At 43.9% G+C, this 26,445-nt stretch overlaps 1 protein-coding gene across 1 annotated transcript in view; it reads left to right on the plus strand.

Moving 5' to 3' along the window:
• Positions 1 to 17,021: 17,021 nt before the first annotated feature.
• The window catches only part of LOC115202245 (FRAS1-related extracellular matrix protein 2), a 45,402-nt gene continuing 35,978 nt past the window's right edge, over positions 17,022 to 26,445 (plus strand). Inside the window, exons 1-2 of the mRNA XM_029766237.1 lie at positions 17,022 to 22,265; positions 22,615 to 22,704. Coding sequence (XP_029622097.1) covers positions 17,228 to 22,265; positions 22,615 to 22,704 — 5,128 coding nt within the window. The 5' untranslated portion in view covers positions 17,022 to 17,227. The remainder of the gene's footprint in view (positions 22,266 to 22,614; positions 22,705 to 26,445) is intronic.

Consider the following 26,445-nt stretch of genomic DNA (forward strand, 5'->3'; position numbering starts at 1 on the left):
TCTGCAGCATCTAGTTGTGGTTTTTCTAAAAGTGTGGAGACGGCACTTCCTTCTCTCAGATTTTTCAAGGGGAAAAAACATTTCAAGAAACTTTTTTAAATAGTTGTCATTGTAACAAGGTTCCCCTAGTCTCAAGGTTCCCCTAAACATGTCATTTCTTCTTGCTGACCGGCCAACTGTCCAGCATCCCGCCTCCAGTCCAGCCTGTCATGTTATGGTAAGTGTAAACACGGGCTACAGGTGTCAATGCGTTCGCTTCAAAGTGACAGCGTTAAAAGACAGGAATTCCCTGACACTGTGCCACACATTCCTGGGACTGCAGTGCAGCACTTCCTCAAGTCTCAAGCAGGGCTCTTTTAGCTGGACTGGCGTTCAATAGCTAGCTCATTATCACCGCTAATTAGACCTTGAATATAGCCTTGGAACATGGATCGACCATGACATTGTGTTTGTAGATAATCTAGCACTCCATCTAAACTCCTTCAGTGTGAACTCCTTCGGCCGTGTGCCTTCTCACACCGCTGGAGGTGTACAGTTATTCCCTGACAATGCACAGTCTTGTGCATTAATGCTTACTTATGACCATAAATGACTCGTGATCATACATACTTTTAAAAGTCTTATGTAATGTAGTTATAGTACCACCCATCTAGTGCCTAGTTTTTGGGCCTGTTCCAGGTGCTATATGAAGCTTGTCTCCAGGGCTTCTGTCCTGTTCTGCCTAGTGATAACGCCAGGTGATAACACCAGTCCCTACAGCCAGCGGACCAATCGGGTGGTTTTTACATCTTAATCCACCATTAAGAGCTGAAATGCTGCGTTGGGCCTTGTGGTGAGTTCGTGACGGCAGGAGAGGCACTGGAATGCAGGCTCATACCCTTCAAACCTGACCACAGTCATTGGGGCCTCGCGCCAACCAGCTAAAGGAGGCAGAATACTACCCTCCTCCCATCCTCTCCCTGAACTGAACCGGATCCAAATGTATTAGGATCCTTCCTGGTATCCCCTATTTATACGCTGTGTATTTTTACAGGCGGGCCGGATGATTCGGATGCTAGCGTCAAAGGGTGAAAGCAAAGAGAAAGGGGTTATGGTGGACCCTCTTTCTGGGTGCTATTCTGAGGATGTGGAGGGGGGCTTATCAGAGGTAATCAGGGAAAGGTGGCCACTAGAACTTCTCCATGTTCAGAATCTGCTAAATGGGACCTTCTAAACGTGCACTACATGACCAAAAGTATGTGGACACCTGCTCGTTCAAACATCTCATTCCAAAATCATGGGCATTAATATGGAGTTGGTCCATCCTTTGCTGCTATAACATCCTCCACTCTTCTAGGAAGGCTTTCCACTAGATGTTGGAACATTACTGCGGGGACTTGCTTCCATTCAGCCACAAGCATTAGTGAGGTCGGCCATTGATGTTGGGCGATTAGGCCTGGCTCACAACCAAAGGTGGTTGATGGGATTGAGGTCAGGGCTCTGTGCAGGCCAGTCAAGTTCTTTCACACCAATCTCGACAAACCATTTCTGTATGGACCTCTGTTTGCGAAAGGGGGCATTGTCATGCTGAAACAGGAAAATAATTTCCCCAAACTGTTGCCACAAAGTTGGAAGCACAAAATGGTCTAGAATGTCATTGTATTCTGTAGCGTTAAGATTTCCCTTCACTGGAACTAAGGGGCCTAGCCCAAACCATGAAAAACAGCCCAAGACCATTATTCCTCATCCACCAAACTTTACTGTTGGCACTATGCATTGGGGCAGGTAGCATTCTCCTGGCATCCGCCAAACCCCGATTCGAAGCGTGATTCATCACTCCAGAGAACGCGTTTCCACTGCTCCAGAGTCCAATGGCAGCGAGCTTTACACCACTCCAGCCAATGTTTGGCATTGTGCATGGTGATCTTAGGGTTGTGTGCGGATGCTCTCCTATGGAAATCCCTTTCATGAAGCTCCAGACAAACCGTTTTTGTGCTGACGATGCTTCCAGAGTCAGTTTGGAACTCGGTAGTGAGTGTTGCAACCGAGGACAGATTATTTTTATGCGCTTCTGCACTCGGCAGTCCCGTTCTGTGAGCTTGTGTGGCCTATCACTTTGCGGTTGAGCCGTTGTTGCTCCTAGAAGTTTCCACTTCACAATAACAGCCCTTACAGTTGACAGGGGTATCTCGAGCAGGCTGAAATTTGACGAACTGACTGGAAAGGTGGTATCCTATGATGGTGTGACATTGAAAGTCATTGAGCTATTCAGTAAGGCCATTCTACTGCCAGTGTTTGTTTATGAATTACATTTTACATTTTTACATTTTAGTCATTTAGCAGACGCTCTTATCTAGAGCAACTTACAGTAGAGTGCATTCATTTTTATTACATTTTTACGTACTGGCCCCCCGTCGGAATATTGCATGACTGTGTGCTCGATTTTATACACCTGTCAGCAACGTGTGTCTGAAATAGCCAAATGCACTAATTTGAAGGAGTGTACCTGTTACAGGTTCAAAATAGCAGATTTGGACACTGATAAGCATTTAAATTGGACGCAGTGGCTGTACAGTAACATGCTTTACATGATGTCAGAGTTCAAGGTCTCCACTTCACAGTTCAGTATTGGTTTTGACTGACAGCAGTTCTGAATTTGAACATCGTTGTTGTTGTGCAACATATTTTGTTGTCTGAGTGAGGGAAATGCCATAAATAAAGAGGACTCTATGTATTTTGAAAGACGAGGTGATTAGGATTATAATAAATATACCGCTTTGATGTCATACAAGCCAAACACCAGTGAGTCCAAATGTGCACGTCACATTTCCATATCATAAAACTCAGGTCAACGGTTATGATCACTAAGCTTGATGTACAGTTACAAGACGACATGGCGTCATACCCTGGGTTGTTCTGAACAGAATGAGCCCGTTTCTACATCTGCGTTTTCTGAGAAAAATGTGAAAATCTCACTCACTTGTTCTATGAATGTAAATCTGTGATAGATTTTTGGGGAAACCTTGCTGAATATTTATTTACCGTTTTGAACACTACCCATGTTTTTGACATGAAGGATATAATATGTTACTTTTGCAATGATAAAACCATTGAAATGATAGTGAATTTGTTTTATTCTTGTTGCCAAATACTTTATACTCAAAAATTACAAATATTTTTGATTGAATTTAATCATCTTGTTAAGACATTATCCATAGTGAATAACAAAAAGAATAACATCTTACTGAATCATTATAATGACATTTTTTTCAGTGAATACAATTTCACTTTAATATTTTTTTTCTTTCTTTTTTCTGTATGTATTTAGTATTTTCTTGTTTATACCTGTGTTATGTTTTTGTTAGACATGTTTGATGTAGAGAAGTAAGTTGTTGATAATTTTGTATAATAATAAAAAAATATATATGAGCCTGTTTGTCATATTGTGAAGAAATTTGGCGTGGAACAAGCATCCGAATGCACTCGTGACTATTCTATGCACACCAAAATTACAATCTGCTTCTCTGAATTTCCTTGTGAAAGCCTAACACTGTAAGATCGTAAGAATGGCTTACCAAGAAAAACTTCCTAGAGGACTCATTCAAGATAAAAAGAAGTTGGAGCACCCAGCAACAAAAAAGACAGCCACTGCATTTTGTAACTTAGCTAGCCATGTTGGCAATAGTGCACGCTTTCAAATGATGCCCACCTGACCAGATTTTGATTCATAATGGACCTTTTTTTGAATGTGTAAACAACAGTAATTGTGTGATGCTGGGAATACAGGGCAGTGTTCAACAAGTCTGCTTGCTCTAGTTCCTCAACAGCAGCTAGGAGAGCTGAAAAAAAGCACCTTATAGTTAAAGACACTTTGAGTCATAAAAGTGCATTGAATTTACTTTGGAGAGGTGTGTGGCCACTTGGGGAAAGAAACCAGTTAGTCCTCTCACTCAAGCACTTAAAAAAAAAATGTTTTGTCTTATGTTGTACCTAACCCAAATGTCCCATGAATATTCTTATCATGTTACCAGAATGTATCCAGAGTATTTTCAGATTTCGTTATAAAAAAAACATGCGGGGAAAAGTACAGTAAATGTAAAATGCACATAAAATCAACACTGTAATGTTTGGATTCAGTCTTGTCAGATTGATTGTTTTGTCCTCGCCTTTAGTCGAATCATTTTCTCAATCTCCAAACTGTTCATTTTTAATTGCTACTATGGTTATGCATACACTTTCCTGTAAGAAACTTTAATTTCGCCCTATCCATATAGGCCAATTCCCACGATTGTAAGCGGTTAAAGTAACTTTATACCTGACAGAATGGGGACAGCATGGACAAGTGGGCTAGTCTGGTCATTCAACGACACAGTACAGTGCAATGTAACATTCCTATGTAATATACTGTAACTGTGGCAGACAGCGTCCCAGCAGGGTGCATGGCTTTTGCCTGGACAGCAGCTGCAGACCCAGCTCTGCTATATAGGACACTCCATCCACAACTAAGAAAACATTCCACCCCACTGCAACTGTACTGTCCCCTTCCCTCTTCCCCCAAGATGCATGGTTTGACCCTCATGTAGCCTACAGTTCCAGGCTTTCCACTAGAAGTGCTAGGGCCCATAGGTTCACTGAAGTAGGATTTTCTATGACAAGATCCAAGTATGAGGTGACTGAATTTAGTGTGAAGTATGAAGGTGCTGAGTATTTGCCATTGCCTTATTGTCTGTGACTTCTAGACAATGACACTCCAACAAATTATTGGTTTGAGAAAGACTCTTTATTAATTGTCACTGCAATGTATCTGTCACGTCCTGACCATAGTAAGTTGTTATTTTCTATAGTAGAGTGGTCAGGGCGTGACAGGGGGTGTTTTGGGTGGTTCTATGTTTTCTATTTCTATGTTTAAGTTCTAGTTTTTCTATTTCTATGTTGTTATTGTTTGGGTTGCTCTCTAATTGGAGGCAGCTGATCCTCGTTGCCTCTGATTAGAGATCATATTTAAGTAGGGGTTTTTCTCTTCTGGTTATGAGTAGTGTGGTTTTCTCTCTGCGTCACGGTTGGTTGTTTTTGTATATTCAGTTATTTTTGTGTATTGCATTTAGTTTCACAATAAAGTATGTGGAACTACGAACACGCTGCATGTTGGTCCGATCCTTCAAACAGCCGTGACAGAATCACCAAGAAGTAGTAAAGCTTAAATTCAATATTTTTATCAAATAATGTTTTTTTTATAGCTACAAGGGACCTAAAATGTAAATATCTAAATGATCCTTGGTAGGTCCATCTTAAAACAATTCAATTTCTTAGCTTAGTAGAACCCCCCCAATGTGTCCATGTGAAATTATGTAAAACCGTTGTTTATAATATGTTGGGATGTCCATGTGAAATGATGCATTTGTGATAGAAAGGTATGGTGGGCTATCATGTTGGAACATTCCTAGCGGAAAGGAGTTCCTGGAAAGAGTACTTAGGTGCTCAATTTGCTTTTGCCTGGGAGAGTGTAGGCTGGGCAGGTAGCAGGTTGGCTAGAGTAGAGCCATACCTGAGTTTTATTGGCAAATAGTTGTTGCCTGACTAGTTTACTGAGAATATCTTAGATTTTTTTCAAGTCTTTGTCAATGTCCTGTTTGTTATTTTCTGTATAATGTATATTGGCCAATTTGTCCTGCACCTGTTAATAAAAGCCTCTGAGTGGTGAGCACCAGAACATCATGTCTGTCTCCTCACTGTCTGATCCTCCACCTCAGCATCTGCTTCACACTTATTAACAGTCCTGACAAAGCTTGCTCACTTGAGTACAAAACTGTGTGTGATTAGGGCTGCGTTTACACAGGCAGACAAATTCTGATCATTTTCCACTAATTGGTCATTGACAAATTACATCAGATCTTTTCACATCAGATCTTTTTCAGAACTAATCTGATTGGTCAAAAGACCAATCAGTGAAACAAAAATCAGAATTGGGCTGCCTGTGTAAAGGCAGCCTCTGTCACGAACAGCCAGAATGCATTGACACTATAATTAGTCGTCTGTTAGCACACGTCAGCGTTGATGGCACATAGGTGAGCACTGAGCGGCCTAGTAAAATAACGGTAAGTCCTCTACCAGTAACGTTACTCCCCTTCACTACTGACATTGGCCTACAGGGATGCATGTCCACAACTGTCCCGTGCAGCTGTAACTAGCCATTCATCATGATGTAGAGGTTATGAGATGCTCAAGATCTATAAACTTTACAGACATGTTGAGAATGCATAGAATGTTTTTAAACACGGTGTGAACACAGTGTGACAGATATGACCAGACAACCTACGCGACGAGATGGTGCTACAGTACACAGCAGTACGCAGGAGTAAGTGGTGTCATGGACATGGTTAGGAATTTACAGACATAACGCTAAAGTAAAACAAATGTTTATGTCCTTATTTGATAGCCTACACTTAGAAAAAAGGGTTCCAAAAGGGTTATTCGGCTGTCCCCATAGGAGAAGCCTTTTTGGATCCAGGTAGAAACCTTTTGGGTTCCATGTAGAACCCTCTGTGGAAAGGGTCTACATGGAACCTAAAAGGGTTCTACCTGTAACCAAAAAGGGTTCTTCAAAGGGTTCTCCTATGGGGACAGCTGGAGAACCCTTTTAGGTTCCAGATAGCACCTTTTTTCCCCGAAGAATGTAGATTCTATAATTAAATGATTTTTCATTATATTCTTTTGCCAGGTTACTCTTAATGCCAATTTTACCCAATAATAACTTTGTTAATGCATTAATTTGATTACAAAGTGGAGAAAGTCATGTACTTGGGTCATTCAGATTTGTGGTTACTTGCTGCCCTGGGCATACAGGTGAGTATTCATACACTGAGTATACAAAACATTAAGAACACCTGCTCTTTCCATGACCAGGTGAAAGCTATGATCCTTTATTGATGTCACTTGTTAAATCCAGGTGAAGGGGAGGAGACAGGTTAAAGAAGGATGTTTAAGCGTTGAGATAATTGAGACATGGATTGTGTATGTGTGCCATTCAGAGGTTGAATGTGCAAGACCAAAAACGTAAGTGTCTTTGAATGGGGTATGGTAGTAGCTGGCAGGCGCACCGGTTTGAGTGTCAAGAACTGCAACGCTGCTGTTTTTTTTACACTCAACAGTTTCCCATGTGTATTAAGAATGGTCCACCACCCAAAGGACATCCAGCCAACTTTACACAACTGTGGGATACATTGGAGTCAACATGGGCCAGCATCCCTGTGGAACGCTTTCGACACCTTGTAGAGTCCATGCCCTGACGAATTGAGGCTGTTCTGAGGAAAAGGGGGGTCCCAACTCAATATTAGGGAGGTGTTCCTAATGTTTGGTGTACTCAGTGTACATGATAGATGTTTGACAATGTATATGCATGACTAGTCATCTGTTAGGGACTTCTGTAAATCAAATTCATGGAAGATAAAGACAAAATGATGTGAGCGCTTGGGATTATCAATCAATCAAATGTATTTATTAAGCCCTTTTTACATCAGCTGATGTCACAAATTGCTGTACAGAAACCCAGCCTAAAACCCCGAACAGCAAGCAATGCAGATGTAGAAGCACGGTGGCTAGGAAAAAGTCCCTAGATAGGTCGGAACCTAGGAAGAAACCTAGAGAGGAACCAGGCTCTATGGGGTGGCCAGTCCTCTTCTGGCTGTGCCGGGTGGAGATTATAACAGAACATGACCAAGATGTTCAAATGTTCATATATGACCAGCAGAGTCAGATAATAATAATCACAGTGGTTGTAGAGGGTGCAACAGGTCAGCACCTCAGGAGTAAATGTCAGTTGGCTTTTCATAGCCGATCATTCAGAGTTAGAGACAGCAGGTCCTTAGAGAGAGAGAGTCCAAAACAGTATAGCCCACGAAGATCTCGCCCCCAGCACGACAGGAAGATCACGTCAGTGACTCAACTCACTCAAGTGACCCACCCCTCCTAGGGACGGCATGGAAGAGCACCAGTAAGACAGTGACTCAGCCCCCGTAATAGGGTTAGAGGCAGAGAATCCCAGTGGAGAGAGGGGAACCAGCCAGGCAGAGACAGCAAGGGCAGTTCGTCGCTCCAGTGCCTTTCCGTTCACCTTCACACTCCTGAGCCAGACTACACTCAATCATAGGACCTACTGAAGAGATGAGTCTTCAATAAAGACTTAAAGGTCGAGACCTAGTCTGCATCTTTCACATGGATAGGCAGACCATTCCATAAAAATGGAGCTCTAAAAAGCCCTGCCTCCAGCTGTTTTCTTAGAAATTCAAGGGACAGTAAGGAGGCCTGCATCTTGTGACCGTAGTATACATGTAGGTATGTACAGCAGGACCAAATCAGAAAAATAGGTAGTAGCAGGCCCATGTAATGCTTTGTAGGTTAGCAGTAAAACCTTGAAATCAGCCCTAGCCTTAACAGGAAGCCAGAGTAGAGAGGCTAGCAGTGGAGTAATATGTTCAAATTTTTGGTTCTAGTCAAGATTCTAGCAGCTGTGTTTAGCACTAACTGAAGTTTATTTAGCGCTTTATCCGGGTAGCTGGAAAGTAGAGCATTGCCGTAGTCTAATCTAGAAGTGATAAAAGCATGGATACATGTTTCTGCATAATCTTTGGACAGAAAGTTTCTGATTTTTTCCTAGAACTAGCATCTCTGTTTTGTCCGAGTTTAAAGAAAAAAATCCCCTTTAAGTTTATATCTGCAAAAAGATGATTCTGAGATCATTGGCTTTAAAGTTCCGAGCCCTCATTGGCTTGAATGGTGTCAGTGATTTGTATCTTGTATTCTTTGGAACTTAACAACGTGAATTGGGGTATTTAGAGTACTATATAGGTAGAGAACATTGAACAGAACAAGGCTATGGCAATAATTCAATTTTGACAAAAATGCAGATAGAACCTTATAGTCCTAAATTCTCGATGGTTGTAATGGGAAAGTTTGGAAGACGGGAAAATATACATTACCGGAAAGCATGAGTCATGTAAGCTTCTGCCTGGACCTCAATTTGACTTCACCTTAGTGGAAGAAAAACTGCTGCAAAAGTCAAGCATGACATAGACAGTAGGAATTCCCAATCTCTTCTCAAGGAGGAAAGAGGGGGATTTGAGAATACACTTTGGCTTTGTTCTCCATCCATCATGGGTCATTAAGGGTCTGTCATCGTGTGCCTGTCCCCAGGATGGTGAAGTGAGACCTGGCAGCAGCAAGAGCTGAATGCCCTGGCCCCTGCCCAACCTCTCTCTGTTTACCAAAGGCCATCAATAAGAGCATGGCCCCAAGGGAACAGAGAAGGTAAACCTCACACAACTAGGCCATTGATACAGTACAGTCAAGCTAATGAGTCAGTCAGCCCTATGCCATGTGTTATATACTGTTACTGTACTGTGACTCAACAGCTATGGCTAATGCTAACACTAGGCTAATGCTAGGCTTGTGCTAATGCTAGGCTAATCCTAGGCTAATGACCCTTATTAGCAGCATCCACAGGCAGCGCATACACTCAGCAGTCACTGCTAGCATTTTCTACTTAGCATTTAACCCCTGGAACAATCTAATGGTCCATAATGAACTATAGTACTGCCTGGGTTGGATGACAACTAGAGAGGAAACCCTATCCTGCTTGGAGCGAAACAGAAATAGTTTTTTAAACCGTAGAAATAAAGTAAATAACCATTGGGGTTATACAGTTATATAAAAAGCTTGGTTTGTTTGTTTCTATAGTTACACCATTCGGACACACCCACCGTTACATTCCTATAACTGTCCAGACGAGCGGAGGTAATGCAGGACTTATTTAGGAGATGTAATGAAAGGACCTAGATGCAGAATGCATGCCATGCTGGGTATTCGGCACACGTTAAGGGCCGTTTGTCACGGGAGGAGGTTGCTAAGTGCCATGCAGTGTTGTCCGAAACGCGTCAGCATCTCCAGAAACAGTACAGCCTTTTATTTTGATCAGCGTTATTTAAGGTATAAGTTCAGCAGCTCACCCAGAGTTCACCCACCCATGCATTGTTCAATGGGCCCCCTTGTAAAAATCTCTTCCCCGGGGGGACCGAGTGGCGCAGAGTTCTAAGGCACTGTATCGCAGTGCTACAGGGGTCACTACAGACCCGGGTTTGATCCCGGGCTGTATCACAACCGGCCATGATCGGGAGTCCCATAGGGCGGCAAACAGTTGGCCCAGCGTCTTCTGGGTTAGGGGAGAGTTTGGCCAGGGTAGGCCGTCATTGTAAATAAGAATTTGTTCTCAACTGACTTCCCTAGTTAAATAAAGGTAAAAAAATACATTTTAAAAAATGTACAAAAGATTTGTGTCCAGTGCTTCCTATCCGTATTAAAGAGATTTATAGATTGAGCCCATTTCACCAGAAAGTGATTCAGTGACAGAACAGCCATATTAATCACTTGAAACTGTATTTCATTTGTACCAGCTGTGGTAGATTGAATGAATGAGAAATTATTGCTACACTTACATTTCTAGAACAGTAAGTTTGGGTTTCTGCAATAATAATTCCTTATTCTCCTTGAATATACTTGGTAATCATGATAAAAGAGAAAGAAGTATAGAAGACTTGCGTTTTTTAAAATTGAAACTGTGGACCAACGTCCTCATGATTATAGCTTAATAGCTATCATACACGTTACTCTATAAAAGGTCACTAAGTATATTTATCTTAACGTGACCTTGCGCCGCGCCATACCGAGGGTGCATTCTCACATTCTCCCTGGATCCCCAATCTGACCGCAACACGTCTCTCTGTGTCATGCTGTGTCGTCGTGACCCACCATCATGAGAACCCAGCGAACCCTCATGCCTACTGTCGTCAAATCGAATGTTTAGATGAAAAATATAATAATCCTAAATAATATAAGACATTGACGTGAGAATGCTGAAGACCTGGCTGCTGAAGACCTGGCTGCTGAAGACCTGGCTGCTGGCGACCTGGCTGCTGAAGACCTGGCTGCTGAAGACCTGGCTGCTGAAGACCTGGCTGCTGGCGTAGATGCCTAGATCATGTGTCGCGTCATGAGATGAGATAAACTCCTCTCCATCTCTCCATATCCAGGGAGGACGGGCCTCGGAGGGGGTTTCCATCATTGCATGGCTTTAAATCTGATGCCAGTAACAGCCCACCGCAAAGGATATATTTGGACTTTCTACTAATAATTTATAGGAAAGGTCATGCAGTGCTTTTTTTAACTACAGTAGAGACATGGTCTATCGAATTCTGCAGGTCACTTCCAATCATCTGTAATATAGCCTAGCTATAAACGATTATGACAAGAATTATAAATATGATATTTACTCATACACATATGGAAAGCCTGGTTCCTCTCTAGGTTTCTTCATACTTGGGAGTTTTTCCTGGACACTTTGTTTCTGCTTCTGCTTGGACTTTGGGGTCTAGGACTGGTTATTGTAATTTATAGATTGATTGACTGATTGATTGAAATGGCTTTTTGCTTACTGTATCTGTCTGATTGTAACATAAGCTGTTTCTAGTCTAGTGTCATTAAGTGAAGGGGTTTGTTAGGGGATGAGGCCAGTGTCCCAGGGTCACTGTCACCCCACCTGCCCTGCTAGGCCAGCTGATGCCAGGTGCTGGGTGGTTCTCAGTGTGTGACCGAGAGGAGTTTGGTACCGGGGTGTCCCAGAGACCTGACCCTAAAGGGCACCAACCCGTGAACAGATCATAAACCGCCACATGACCAGGTCACACATGTCACGTTGTTTAACTTATTGAGGCGTTCAATATTTGCCCTGTAGGCCTGTATACCTGGTGCCATTTTGTTTTGCTGTTGACAGTTGCAGTTTGAAAATGTATTTTGTTCAAGCGAGTGTTGATGTTGAGTTAGGTCAATGTGTACTGTTTGAGTGGACTAAGAGGCTGAACATCCATTTTGTAAACTGATCCTCCAATCTCTACTGTTGTCCATGTCAATTTCTCAGGGACGAAGGATAATGTTAAAACATGGCTCATGTTACCAATAAAATCCTCTCCCTTAGTTAATTTTATATTACACAGGCGTCATATGGAGGACTACATTCAGTGCATTCAGAAAGTATTCAGACTCCTTCCTTTATTCAACATTTTGTTACATTACAAACTTACTCTAAAATTGATTAAATAAATGTTTTTCCTCATCAAGCTACACACAATACCCCATAATGACGAAGTGAAAACAGGTATTTAGAAATTTTAGCAAATGTATTAAAAAATAAAGCAATTCAGACCCTTTGCTATGAGACTCGAAATTGAGCTCAGGTGCATCCTGTTTCCATTGATCATCCTTGAGATGTTTCTAAAACTTGATTAGAGTCCACCTGGAGTAAATTCAATTGATTAGACATGATTTGGAAAGGCACACACCTGTTTATATAAGGTACCACAGTTGACAGTGCATGTCAGAGCAAAAACCAAGCCATGAGGTAGAAGGAATTGTCCGTAGAGCTCTGAGACAGGATTGTGTCGAGGCACATATCTTAGGGAAGGGTACCAAAACATGTCTGCAGCTTTGAAGGTCCCCAAGAACACAGTGGCCATCATTCTTATACGGAAGAAGTTTGGAACCACCAATACTCTTCCTAGAGCTGGCCATCCGGCCAAACTGAGCAATCGGGGGAGAAGGCCTTGGTCAGGCAGGTGACCAAGAACACGATGGTCACTCTGACAGAGCTCCAGAGTTCCTCTGTGGAGATGGGAGAACCTTCCAGAAGGACAACCATCTCTGCAGCACTCTACCAATCAGGCCTTTATGGTAGAGTGGCCAGACGGAAGTCACTCCTCAGTAAAAGGCACATGACAGCCCTCTTGGAGATTCTCTGGTCTGATGAAACCAAGATTGAACTCTTTGGCCTGAATGCCAAGTGTCAAGTCTGGAGGAAACCTGGCACCATCCCTACGGTGAAGCATGGTGGTGGCAGCATCATGCTGTAGGGATGTTTATTAGCGGGAGCTACTGGAAGACTAGTCAAGATTGAGGGAAACATGAACAGAGCAAAGTACAGAGGTCCTTGATTAAAAAAAAACCTGCTCCAGAGCGCTCAGGAACTCAGACTGGGGCGAAGGTTCACCTTCCAACAGGAAAACGACCCTAAGCACACAGCCAAGACAACGCAGGAGTGGCTTCGGGACAAGTCTCTGAATGTCCTTGAATGGCCCAGCGAGAGCCCGAACTTGAACCCAATCGAACATCTCTGGAGAGACCTGAAAATAGCTGTGCAGCGACGCTCCCCATCCAACTTGACAGAGCTTGAGAGGATCTGCAGAGTAGAATGGAGAAACTCCCCAAATACAGGTGTGCCTAGGCCCCCCCTTTCCCCCTCTTTTACACCGCTGCTACTCTCTGTTGTTATAATCTATGCATAGTCACTTTAATAACTCTACCTACATGTACATATTACCTCAACTAACCAGTGTCCCCGCACATTGACTCTGTACCGGTATCACCCTGTATATATCAAATCAAATTCACACTATTGTTATTTTACTGCTGCTCTTTAATTACTTGTTACTTTTATTTCTTATTCTTATAGGTATTTTTTTTAAACGGCATTGTTGGTTAGGGGCTCATAAGTAAGCATTTCACTGTAAGGTCTACACCTGTTGTATTCTGCGCTTGTGACTAATAACATTTTATTTGATTGATTTGATTTGTAGCATCATACCCAAGAAGACTCGAGGCTGTAATCACTGCCAAAGGTGCTTCAACAAAGTACTGAATAAAGGGTCTGAATACTTATGTAAATGTGATATTTAAGTTTTTTTTATATATACAGTGAGGGGGAAAAGTATTTGATCCCCTGCTGATTTTGTATGTTTGCCCACTGACAAAGAAATGATCAGTCTATAATTTTAATGGTAGGTTTATTTGAACAGTGAGAGACAGAATAACACCAAAAAATCCAGAAAAACACATGTCAAAAATGTTATAAATTGATTAGCATTTTAATGAGGGAAATAAGTATTTGACCCCTCTCAATCAGAAAGATATCTGGCTCCCAGGTGTCTTTTATACAGGTAATGAGCTGAGATTAGGAGCACACTCTTAAAGGGAGTGCTCCTAATCTCAGTTTGTTACCTGTTTAAAAGACACCTGTCCACAGAAGCAATCAATCAATCAGATTCCAAACTCTCCACCATGGCCAAGACCAAAGAGCTCTCCAAGGATGTCAGGGACAAGATTGTAGACCTACACAAGGCTGGAATGGGCTACAAGACCATCGCCAAGCAGCTTGGTTAGAAGGTGACAACAGTTGGTGCGATTATTCGCAAATGGAAGAAACACAAAAGAACTGTCAATCTCCCTCGGCCTGGGGCTCCATGCAAGATCTCACCTCGTGGAGTTGCAATGATCATGAGAACGGTGAGGAATCAGCCCAGAACTACACGGGAGGATCTTGTCAATGAGCTCAAGGCAGCTGGGACCATAGTCACCAAGAAAACAATTGGTAACACACTAGGCCGTGAAGGACTGAAATACTGCAGCGCCCGCAAGGTCCCCCTGCTCAAGAAAGCACATATACATGCCCGTCTGAAGTTTGCCAATGAACATCTGAATGATTCAGAGGACAACTGGGTGAAAGTGTTGTGGTCAGATGAGACCAAAATGGAGCTCTTTGGCATCAACTCTTTGGCATCAGAGGAATGCTGCCTATGACCCCAAGAACACCATCCCCACCGTCAAACATGGAGGTGGAAACATTATGCTTTGGGGGTGTTTTTCTGCTAAGGGGACAGGACAACTTCACCGCATCAAAGGGACGATGGACGGGGCCATGTACTGTCAAATCTTGGGTGAGAACCTCCTTCCCTCAGCCAGGGCATTGAAAATGGGTCGTGGATGGGTATTCCAGCATGACAATGACCCAAAACACACGGCCAAGGCAACAACGGAGTGGCTCAAGAAGAAGCATATTAAGGTCCTGGAGTGGCCTAGCCAGTCTCCAGACCTTAATCCCATACAACATTTGTGGAGGGAGCTGAAGGTTCGAGTTGCCAAACTTTAATGACTTGGAGAAGATCTGCAAAGAGCAATGGGACAAAATTCCTCCTGAGATGTGTGCAAACCTGGTGGCCAACTACAAGAAACGTCTGACCTCTGTGATTGCCAACAAGGGTTTTGCCAACAAGTACCAAGTCATGCTTTGCAGAGGGGTCAAATACTTATTTCCCTCATTAAAATGCAAATCATTTTATAACATTTTTGACGTGTTTTTCTGGATTTTCTAGTTGTTATTCTGTCTCTCACTGTTCAAATAAACCTACCATTAAAATTATAGACTGATCATTTCTTTGTCAGTGGGCAAACGTACAAAATCAGCAGGGGATCAAATACTTTTTTCCCTCACTGTACATTTGCAAAAAAAATCTAAAAACCTGTTTTTGCTTTGTCTTTAGGGGGTGTTGTGTGTAGATTGAGGGATAAAACAATTTAATGTGGAAAGTCTTTCAGAATGCACTGCATAGGATGTATTGGGAACAACACTTAAAGGTTTTCTTTCTGCATAGGTTTTCCTTGTGCGTATGCTGTCGAGTGTTTTCTGCTGCATTAAACATGAATGCTTTGTATGATGATATTCTAAACCTTATCAAATATCATCCCATGCAGCGAAAAATAGAATAGAAGCTTGTTAACCCCAAGGTGTGAGGGGTTGTGGTATGGTGATACACCAGGGCCCCTGATCACAGGAATAGAGTGGAGGGGAGGAAGAGGACGTTACTGACCTTGGCTTTGGGTATTTTCTGGTAGCCTGTCTGTCAGGCCACAGTATGATAAGAGAGATGTCACGGTTCATTAGCATTGGACCTGGACCTTCTGAAAGACCCCACTGTTCACCTGAAGCACAATGTGAAAATACCATGGCGATCGCTGATGATATAGCCTATCAGAGCACCGGGTTGACTTCAAAGTGTCTCGGAAACTAATGGGGCAGGTTACCTGCCTACCTATACCTCATAATATCTGACCACGAAAATACCCTGAGGAAAACATTGTGACATTTTAAAACTCTTATTACTTTGTTTTTTGCATTTCATATTTAACTGATCATGTTAACTGACTAAATGGGATTATTTTTTTTTTCTATTTTGGTTGGAATGTAGTTCAATAACCGTAGTTCATGTAACCTGCACCAGGTTACCCAATAGAGGGCACTATCGTCAGTGTTCCATAGTGTCATTGCCTTGCACTTCAAACGCTCCTGTTCAATGTTTGATCATGCTTAATGCACAATGAAAGCGAACCTCTAAATCAGCACTGGTGTTTGAATCTGAAATATTTAACGTAATAGTCCACAAAATCATCACATCCTCCTTAGTGTAAGACTCATTCAAAATAAATATGCATTAATCAAACTGTGTATTTATGTAAGGAGGTTTATTATCAATGTGTTTAGACCAGGGGTTCTTAAACTTTTTCAGCTCGAGACCCAAATGAGAAATTGATGTTCCTCCCGTGACCAAAATTGTCCTCCAACAACCCAAATTAAGAAGAAATAGTGTGTGATTACAGATGTATTTTCATAACCTGCGACCCTTCTCTCACATACATGCCCAGGGCCCACTTTGGGTCCCGACCCACATTAAAGCCAATTCTGCATGTGTTGTCTTGGAAACCTGGACACGGCATTTTTGGAGGTCTTCAACTGATGATTTAGGTTTCTTTTGGAGAGAGGGAGTGGTTTAGGTAGTTTGTTGGGGGGCAGAGGAGGATGGGGGGGCTGAGACAGGGAAGGCTGGGGGGGTATAGAGGAGGAGGGAAGGCTGGGAGGGGATAGGCAGGGGGGAAGAGAGAGGGGAGGGAGGGGATAGGCAGGGGGAAGAGAGTGGGGAGGGAGGTGATAGGCAAGGGGGAGAGAGGGGGGAGGGAAGGGGATAGGCAAGGGTACTGGAGGGGCTGTCCAATGTGCTTTCTTAAATTAGCTGTTGGGGGCAGGAGGCATTCTCTCCGTGTTGTAAGAGGGAGGAGTCTGGGGGCGCTGTCACTGTCTACTGCTTCAGTATTACCTGCACCATAAGATCAACGACACTTTTCCTGTGTGAGTGTGTGTGTGGACAGAGAGAGAGAAAGAGGGAGCAGAGAGAGAGAAAAAGAGACCCAAGCTTCAACTTTTCAACAGCCAGAGTGGGGTTTACTTTTTCTCATCTTTTTTCTTCTCTTGAGAGATTTGATTTGAAGGACATTTATTTCTGCTGAGTTAAACAAAGTTGCAGGGCAACTGGCAGTGGACATGGCTGGTTGTCTGCAAAGGACAGGACTTTGTAAAGGGCAGGCACGTTTGTTGAGATGCCTCTTTATGCTTTTCACTCTGGTCTTTTGTTTTTCCTCTGTGGACGCGGAGCACCACCAATTCGATTCGGCGTTCCTTTACCGACAACGACAAGGACATAATGCTGACAGCATCATCGTGGCCAACAATGGCCTCCGTGTTCCCTTCGGGAAGTCTGTGTACCTGGACCCTGTCAATGACCTGGTGACTGAGGTGCAGCCCGGAGACCGCTGCTCCATCACGGTCCTGGAGAATGACCCACTGGCCCAAAAACCCGGAATGCTTAGCCCTAAGAAGTTCCCCTGTGCGTTTGACAGTGATGAGGTGAAATACACTCATTTTGGTTCCCGGAGCCCCAGTAAAGACAGGGTGAAGCTGCAGCTACGCTACGACTCCCAGACGGACACGGTGGTCATCCCCTTCATGCTAGAGGTGGAGGTGGTCTTCCAGCAGCTGGAGGTCCTCACCAGGAACATGCCCCTGGCTGTGGACAAGCTCAACAGCAACAGCAACCCCATCGACAAAAAGGGCCTGGACTTTTCCTTTGAGGATGGTGTCACTCAGTGCAAGGTCGCCACGCTGGTCGGCGCCGGCGGTCTCCCCAGGTATGGCACCCTTTTAAATAATTCCACTAATGGCCAGATGATGGACTGTGATGAGTTTCTTAAGCAAGGCATTCGCTACAAGCACACATCCACCACCAACTCTCCTAACAGAGACTATATCCCCATGTTGGTAGAGCTGCAGGATAATGAGGGAAACACCATTATGCAGGAGCATTTCCAGATCATGGTTAGAATCAGAGAGGGTACAGAGAACACCCCTCCTAAGCCTAGTTTTGTTGCTATGATGATGATGGAGATTGATCAGTTTGTGATGACAGCTATCACCAGTGATATGTTGGCTGCCGAGGATGTTGAATCTGATCCAGACGACTTAATCTTTAACATTACTTCCCCCCTGGGCCATCAGCAAGGCTACATCATCAGTACAGATGATCAGAACCTCCCCATCACCTCATTCTACCAGAGAGACATTAAAGATTTGAAGATAGCCTATAAGCCTCCGTCTGAGGATTCAGAAGTAGAGAGGATTTTCCAGCTCGAGTTTGAAATTGTAGATACAGAGGGCGCCGTCTCTGATACGTTTGCCTTTATGATTGTGGTGAAGCCTATGAATACTCTTGCTCCCGTAGCAACCAAGAACACAGGGCAGCTTTTGTTTGAGGGCCAGTCCAGAACTCTCTCCAGCTCTCACAACTTAGAGATCAGTGATGAAGATAACTTGGACAATGTGAAAATCACAGTGGTGGACGGCTTGAAGCACGGCGAGCTGAAGGTGCTCGGCGCTCGCAAGAAATTCTTCACACCTGCCGATTTAGATGCCGGCATTGTGGTTTACCAGCACGACGGCAGCGACACCTACAGCGATAACATAATTTTTAGAATGACTGATGGCAGCAATGAGGTCGAGTTTTTGTTCCCTATCACTATAGCCCCCACTGACGACGAACCCCCTACTATCAATGCAAACACCGGCCTGGTGCTTTTCAAGAATGAAATCATGCAGATTTCCCCCTTCATTCTGAGCGCCACAGACATAGACTCAGAGGATTCTACCATTAAATTCATCCTTGAGGCCCCATACTCCACTGTAGGGGAGCTTATCCTCAGACAAGTGGAGCCTCCCTCTGACCCCTCTCTCTGGAAGTTCAGTGAGACAGATGAAATGTTTGAACAGGTGGTGACCGAATGTTTCCAGCAGGACATTCTAGATGGGAAGCTTTTCTACCGCCACATTGGGCCTCACAGCACCACCACTGTGATGGATCAGTTTGTGTTCCGCGTTCAAGATGACAATAACCCACCAAACCAGTCCGGTGAGCATACCTTCACCATTAAAATCCACCCGGTGGATGACCTCCCACCAGAGCTCTACCCAGGGACCACGCTTCACATGACAGTGCAAGAGTATGAGCTGACTCACTTCAAGAAGACGTTTTTGCGTTACACAGATCTGGACTCGGATGACAGGGATCTGAAATACACCGTCACCAAGCCCCCCATTGACACAGACGAGAACAACCCGGCCCCCCTGGGTGACATTGTTCTGACTGACAGTCCCGACTCTGTGATCAGTGAGTTCACACAGGCGCAGGTCAACCACCACAAAGTGGCCTACAAGCCCCCAGACCAGGAACTGGGCATCACTCCAAAAGTCCTTCAGTTCACATTCATTGTGGAGGATACTGCTGGGAATACAGTAGATGGACTATTCACTATTTTCTTACAGCCCGTCGACAACAAGCCTCCCTTTATCACCAACACTGGTTTCACTTGCCAGGAGAGAAGCACGTACATCATCACTAAGAAGGAGCTCGATGCCACCGACCAGGACACAGAATATGAAAATATTCTATTCACTGTGACCCAGATTCCTCGCTATGGGCAGTTGCAGTATTTAGGGATCGATATGTCGAACAGTGAGACATTTGTCCTTGAGGATATCGAAAATGGCCATATTGCCTACATCCATGGCGGGGAGGAAAGCCTCAGTGACGTTATCAAGTGTGACGTCAGCGACGGCTTCCATGAGGTACCTATCATCATCAAGATCTCCATTAACCCAGTTGATGACGAGACCCCCACCATCATGCTCCCTGCTGGCCTTCTAGGGGCATCCATCGATGTCCTGGAGAACGGGGCAACTGAAATCACCAGCAACGTCATCCAGGGCCGCGACGAAGACACTGACGACCTCATGCTGACCTTCATTGTTGAGGAGCCCCCCAGGCTCGGTGAGATCCTGGTGAGCGGTGCCCGCGCCGAGAGGTTCACCCAACAGGACATCATCAACGGCGTGGTGATGTATGCCCACACTAGTGGTGAGATTGGCTCCTTCAAAGAGCATGACTCCTTCAACCTCACCATCTCCGACATGTCCGATGAATGGGTTGTCGGGGGCAACAAGGTCCAAGGAGTCCGGGTGCTCGTCACCATCCTGCCCGTCGACAGCATTCCACCCATCGTCAGCGTCGGGGAGCAGTTTGTGGTGATAGAAGGGGAGAAGAACGTCATTACTCTGGATCACGTTATGACTGAGGATATGGACACAGACAACAATGACATCCTGTGCACCGTTATTGTCCAATCAACATCCGGGTACGTGGAGAATATTTCCCCAGCTCCAGGTTCTGAGAAGTCCAGAGCAGGCACCGCCATCACTGCCTTCAGCTTCAAAGATGTCATCCTCGGTCATATCTACTACGTCCAGAGCATCCACAAAGGTGTGGAGCCTGTGGAAGACAGGTTCACCTTCCGTTGCTCCGATGGCATCAACTTCTCTGATCGCCACTTTTTCCCCATCGTCATCATCCCTGCCAATGATGAGAAACCAGAGATCTTCATCCGTGAGTTTGTCGTGATGGAGGGCATGAGTCTGGTCATCGACACACCCATCCTGAATGCGGCCGATGCAGACATTCCAGGGGACGAACTGGAGTTTGAGATCATAAAGAACCCCAAGCATGGCAAGATAGTTCAGCAGCTTACAACGGGCACAGTCCCTGTTGTCAGGTTCTCCTTGGAACAGATAAATGAGGCCTCCAACATCATCTATGAACACGACGACTCAGAGACCAAAGAAGACAGCTTCGAAGTTAGGCTCACAGATGGGAAACACACAGTGGAGAAGAAGATTCTCATCATGGTGATTCCTGTCGATGACGAGACACCGAGAATGGCCATCAATGACGGACTGGAGGTTGAGATCGGAGAAACCAAAATAATCAACAACAGGGTCATGAAGGCTACTGATCTGGACTCGGAAGACAAAGAGCTCATCTACGTTGTGCGTTACGGTCCAAGCCAAGGCTATCTCCAGTGTATCACCAAGTTCGGACACGTTGTGGGCAACATCACCCTCGACATGAACTTCACCCAAGACGAAGTCGACAAAAACCTGATCCAGTATGTGCATACGGGCCAGGAGGGTGTCCGTGACCTGCTAAAGTTTGATGTTACCGACGGCATTAACCCCCTTATCGACCGATACTTCTACATCAACATCGGAAGCATCGACATGGTTTTCCCCGATGTCATCAACAAAGGGGTGACCCTAAAAGAAGGGGGCAAAGTGACTCTCACCACTGACCTGCTCAGCACCACTGACATCAACAGCCCGGACGAGTTCCTCAGCTTTAGCATCACACGTGCCCCTAGCAGAGGCCATCTTGAATGCACTGACCTCCCAGGTGTGCCCATCTCCACCTTCACCCAGCTGCAGCTGGCCGGCAACAAGATCTACTACATCCACACCTCAGACGATGAGATGAAGATGGATAGCTTTGAGTTCGAGGTGACGGACGGCTACAACCCGGTCTTCCGCACCTTCAGAGTGTCCATCACGGACGTGGACAACAAGAAACCTGTCCTGAGCGTCCACAAGCTGCTGTTGGGAGAGGGTGAAAACAAGCTCATCACCCCATTCGAGTTGACTGTGGAGGACCGTGACACCCCAGACAACCTGCTGCGCTTTGTGGTCACCCAGGTGCCGGTTCATGGCCAGTTGCTGTTCAACGGCACCCAGCCAATCAACACCTTCACCAAGCAGGACCTGAACGAGAACCTCATCACCTACAAGCACGATGGCACCGAGTCCAACGAAGACAGCTTCTCGTTCACCGTCACCGACGGCACACACAACGACTTCTACGTATTCCCTGATACCGTGTACGAGACACGTAAGCCTCAGATGATGACCATTCACATCAGCACTATTGACAATGGGGTCCCCCAGATCGTGGTCAACAAGGCCGCCCCCTCCCTAAGGGTTCTGCATAGTGGCCACCTTGGCTTCCTGATCACCAGCAAGGCCCTGAAGTCCGAGGATCGAGACAGTCCTCACAAAGTCCTGAAGTACTCCGTGGCCGAAGCCCCACAGCACGGCTTCATCATGAACACCGCCCTGGGAAATGACAGCATCAAGGCCTTCACACAAGGTAAGACTAGCATTTAATATTACATATATAAACATTTTTTTAAACAATTGAGGAAAAAGTGAACGAACATTCAAAACAATTAAAATCGGACAAATGTACTTTTACATTTTTTTATTCTAAATTGATTGAAGTTCCGTACTTTGGGAAAATGATGTTTACAATATCAGTAAGGCCAGTATTCATACTCTTGCCAGAATCATTATTGTAATGCCTTTGTCTTTGACATAATCTAAAGTGATGCCTGAGGGCTGTAAGTAACCTTCAGTAAAAAGTGGAGTAATCATCTGATGTCTAAAGAATGTAGAGATTCTCCTCCTTACATTTCCAATTCACCCTTTCATGTCATCAGCTGATATCGACGAAATGAAGATTTGCTACGTGCTGCTTGATGGTAGCAACGCCACAAGTGATATCTTCTACTTCACAGTAGAAGATAAAGGTAAGACCCTCTTTTTTAATATTTGAACCTCATGCTCATTGACGTTGTAGTTTCCCATTACTGCAGACTTATATCACATGGCCTGTAGGCATTCTTTTCGGCATCAGCCTTCTTTTCAGATTGAATGTCTCTTTGAGATTGAATCTTCCTGCTCTCTGTCAATCTCCAAAGTGTTTGCATCACAAAGACTTAAACGCAGTTCGCCATGACTGACAGCTAGCACAGAGCCCCTTCTCTCTCCTCGGACCACCGCTGAGGGTGGCAGGTTTAAAGGGGGTTTAAAGAAGGGGTGGAAGAGGTCAGTGGGGACATGGGCCAAACAGTGTCCCTGGGTGTGTTAGGAGTGAAAGAGATGGAACGCCCGGCAATTAAAAAAGCTCTGAACTTTATTGTATCATGAACAATGGGGGTTTTCCTTTGTGGTTTTTGTCCTGGGTTTCCTTCAGTGTTTGAAGTGATAGCATGAAACCACATTTGCCACCTTCAATGCCTCCAAGGCATTCCAAGTATTCATCTAACCATATGTTCATTTTTATGGAAATCGATCCTAGATAAGTGAGGATAGCATGAGCCTTTGACCCTGTGTGTAGAGGAAACCACTAATTTTGAACAGCAGTTTTGTAAGGATGAAGGTGACTGTTACGGTCCTGACCTGCTTCATTGCTTCTCTAGGTTAGTGGAACAGAAACATGTGGCTTCTCAGACACACGTAACTATTTCATAGTGAAGTTAGCGGGTTTTGCATCACAATCCCAAATTCTCATGGAATCGTTTTAAGTGCTTCTATTTTTTGGATTCTATTTTCTGTTTGACTTGTCATCACCATCCGATATGGTCTTCTGCGTTTTGCTGCCAGATCCATTCCTTACCTTCTCTAGGGATCCTTTGCTTGGGAGGCTTTGGATTTCAGTAGCTGTGTGTATTTATATTCCCCTGGAAATGAACTTTTGGTCCGATGTCATATGAACCGTTCCTTATTGGATTTCATAACTATCCACACAGGTTGCATTTCTATCGTGACAATCCTATTGGTGTTTTCAGTATACAGTCATTAATATGCATGATTATGATGTTAGTGTTTGTATAACGTAGCTTTTCTATCTTATTGTCGGTAGATTTCAACTATTGGAGTAATGCATGTATATCATAAAATATGTTTTTGGTTTCAAAGTATATTCTACATATTCTACACATTTGTGTATCACACACAGACTGTAGAGTTTTGAAACGAATCAGTTGTTGGATATTCGTTTGCGCTTTGTTATGGTTCACTTCGTCCAAAGTATCATTATGGACCTACTTTAACTGCATCACAGATATATATAGCGAATGCAAAGCAAAGTAACAAAATATAGCAGGTGGGGATGGGGGCATGCGTTGCTATTTTAACATCAGCTGTAAATGCTTAACACATTCTGAGGTTTTGAAATGCATCCCTCCATGACACACTGTAAGAAAAGTTTGGGCTATATTTATGCTGGATTGAGGACTAGCTAGCTAGCGCAATATCATCATCATCATCATCATCATCGCCATGGTTGTTGGCCACGGAAGGTTTAGGTGTCAAGGCCTTTTGGTCAATTCCTCTAGTTGTTATCACCAAATTGACCCCCTCCTAAGTTAACCCTTTCATCTTCATGTTAGCATTCACTTCCAGTAATTAACTCTCCTGTTAGGACAAAGAATTGGCTGTGAGAACAGAGTGGGAGAAAGGTTGTTAAATAATTTCTGAAGGTATAGCACAACAAGGAATTATTTTCCTGTACTGTCCCAATTCACACATGCTGAAATACTGAGACTTATTTTCTTAATTATTTATATTTTTTAATGCATGTGTCTTCCCAAAGTTTCCATATGTTTTGGATGGACACTTCCTCTTACACTGCTAAAGCAGAACATGCTGAATTCCAGATGGCCATGAATGGCTGTCGCTCTCAGACAGTACAGCCTTAATGGATAATGGGGCTTTCTTTCTCAGGGCTGTCTGTAATTGAGGGTCTGGCTACGACAGGAAGGGGACACAAGGGCTTCAATTAGCTCCACAATCCCCTGTGTTTGTAGTGTAGTCTGTCCCACTGTTCTGTTTGAGATTCCAGCCAGCACATCTGAACCAGGTGTAGGGTTGGCTATATACCTCTCTGCCATCTGTCTAATGTGACTTTGTTTCTGTCTGACTACGGTTCACATGTGCAGAGCACTGAGTCAGGGCTGGTAGGACACACACCACACACACACACCGAGTAACATCAAATAAAGGCATGAAAAGGCAACAATTGCCTGAGTCGTAAGTCTGTTACTGTCATGTCGGAACAATTTGAAACAGCATTCTGTCGGTCAGCGATATGCACATAAAAGTTTAGTGTTTTTTTTATGTGTGTGAGAAACACCGCTGGACGTTCTAGATTCTATAGAATAAATGTTTGCAGCAGAAATGACCATGAACAATACCTTAAAACTAATAAGCGTGCAAAATTCACCTAGAAAATAGTCAAAATGGCTGCGTTGTCTCCCTGTAGAGTTTTATTGCTGCATTGAAACAACATGTCATAAATAATGTGTTATGGGTAAGAAGAGAAAGAGCGAGAGGTCAGGGTATTTCCCCTGGGTGTTGGTCAGGAGTGGGTGTTGGGCCCTAGCCTTTTGGGGGCCCTATGAGAGAGTGTAGAGACTTATTTTAGTTTTAAAGTTAATTTCCTGCAATTCTACACATTTGCCATTATTTGGCCATGATTACTACAAGTTTAAATAGCTGACTGGACTAACTTACCAATCTAAAAATTGTTAGCTGACATGAGCTAAATGAGTGACTGCCAGTGACTGACATAATGAGAAAAAACTGCTAATGCACAACCAAATGTCGAAATTGCACCTTGTGTATTCTACTATTCTTACTCTCAATAGTATGTTGAGACCCTGACTGAATTCCTTTGAATAAAGCTCTCCCCTTGTCCCTCACCTTGATGGGAATGTAGTGATATAGCATAGCATAGCATAGCATTAGCATAACCTTTATGTGTGAAGTGGTGATGTAGCGTTAGCATAACTTGGTGCGTTAGCATACCTCAAGACAAAGGAGATTATTGTAGACTACAGGAAAAAGAGGACAGAGCACACCCCCATTCTCATTGACAGGGCTGCAGTGGAGCAGGTTGAGAGCTTCAAGTTCCTTGGTGTCCACATCACCAACAAACTAACATGGTCCAAGCACACCAAGACAGTTGTGAAGCGGACACGACAAAACCTATTCCCCCTCGGGAGCCTGAAAAGATTTGGCATGGGTCCTCAGATCCTCAAAAGGTTTTACAACTGCACCATCGAGAGCATCCTGACGGGTTCATGGGTGAACGGGTTCATGGGTGGAATGTTATTAATATTTTTCATAATTTCATAATTAATAAACATTATAAAAAATACAAATAAACTGAAATTACGGTGTTTCTATGTCAAATAGTTTTGACATAGAAACACCGTCAGGGTATAATGACAAACACTGCAGGTCACTAATTTATATAGTGTCAAAGGACACACAGGTGTCTGTAATCATGGCCGGGTTTGGCCTGATATTATTGGTATATTATCATATATAAAGATAACATACAAAAAATATGAATGTATAGCATACGATCATAGATACAATTTGGCTACATAGGCCTACAAACATTTATAATGAATAACAAAATCACATTAATCACAGGAATGGCTTAAGATCAAAGTCTACATTGAGACCGAAGGGAGCAAGGA

The sequence above is a fragment of the Salmo trutta genome, chromosome 11 (genome assembly GCF_901001165.1).
Source record: "Salmo trutta chromosome 11, fSalTru1.1, whole genome shotgun sequence".
NCBI classification, from domain to species: Eukaryota; Metazoa; Chordata; class Actinopteri; order Salmoniformes; family Salmonidae; genus Salmo; species Salmo trutta.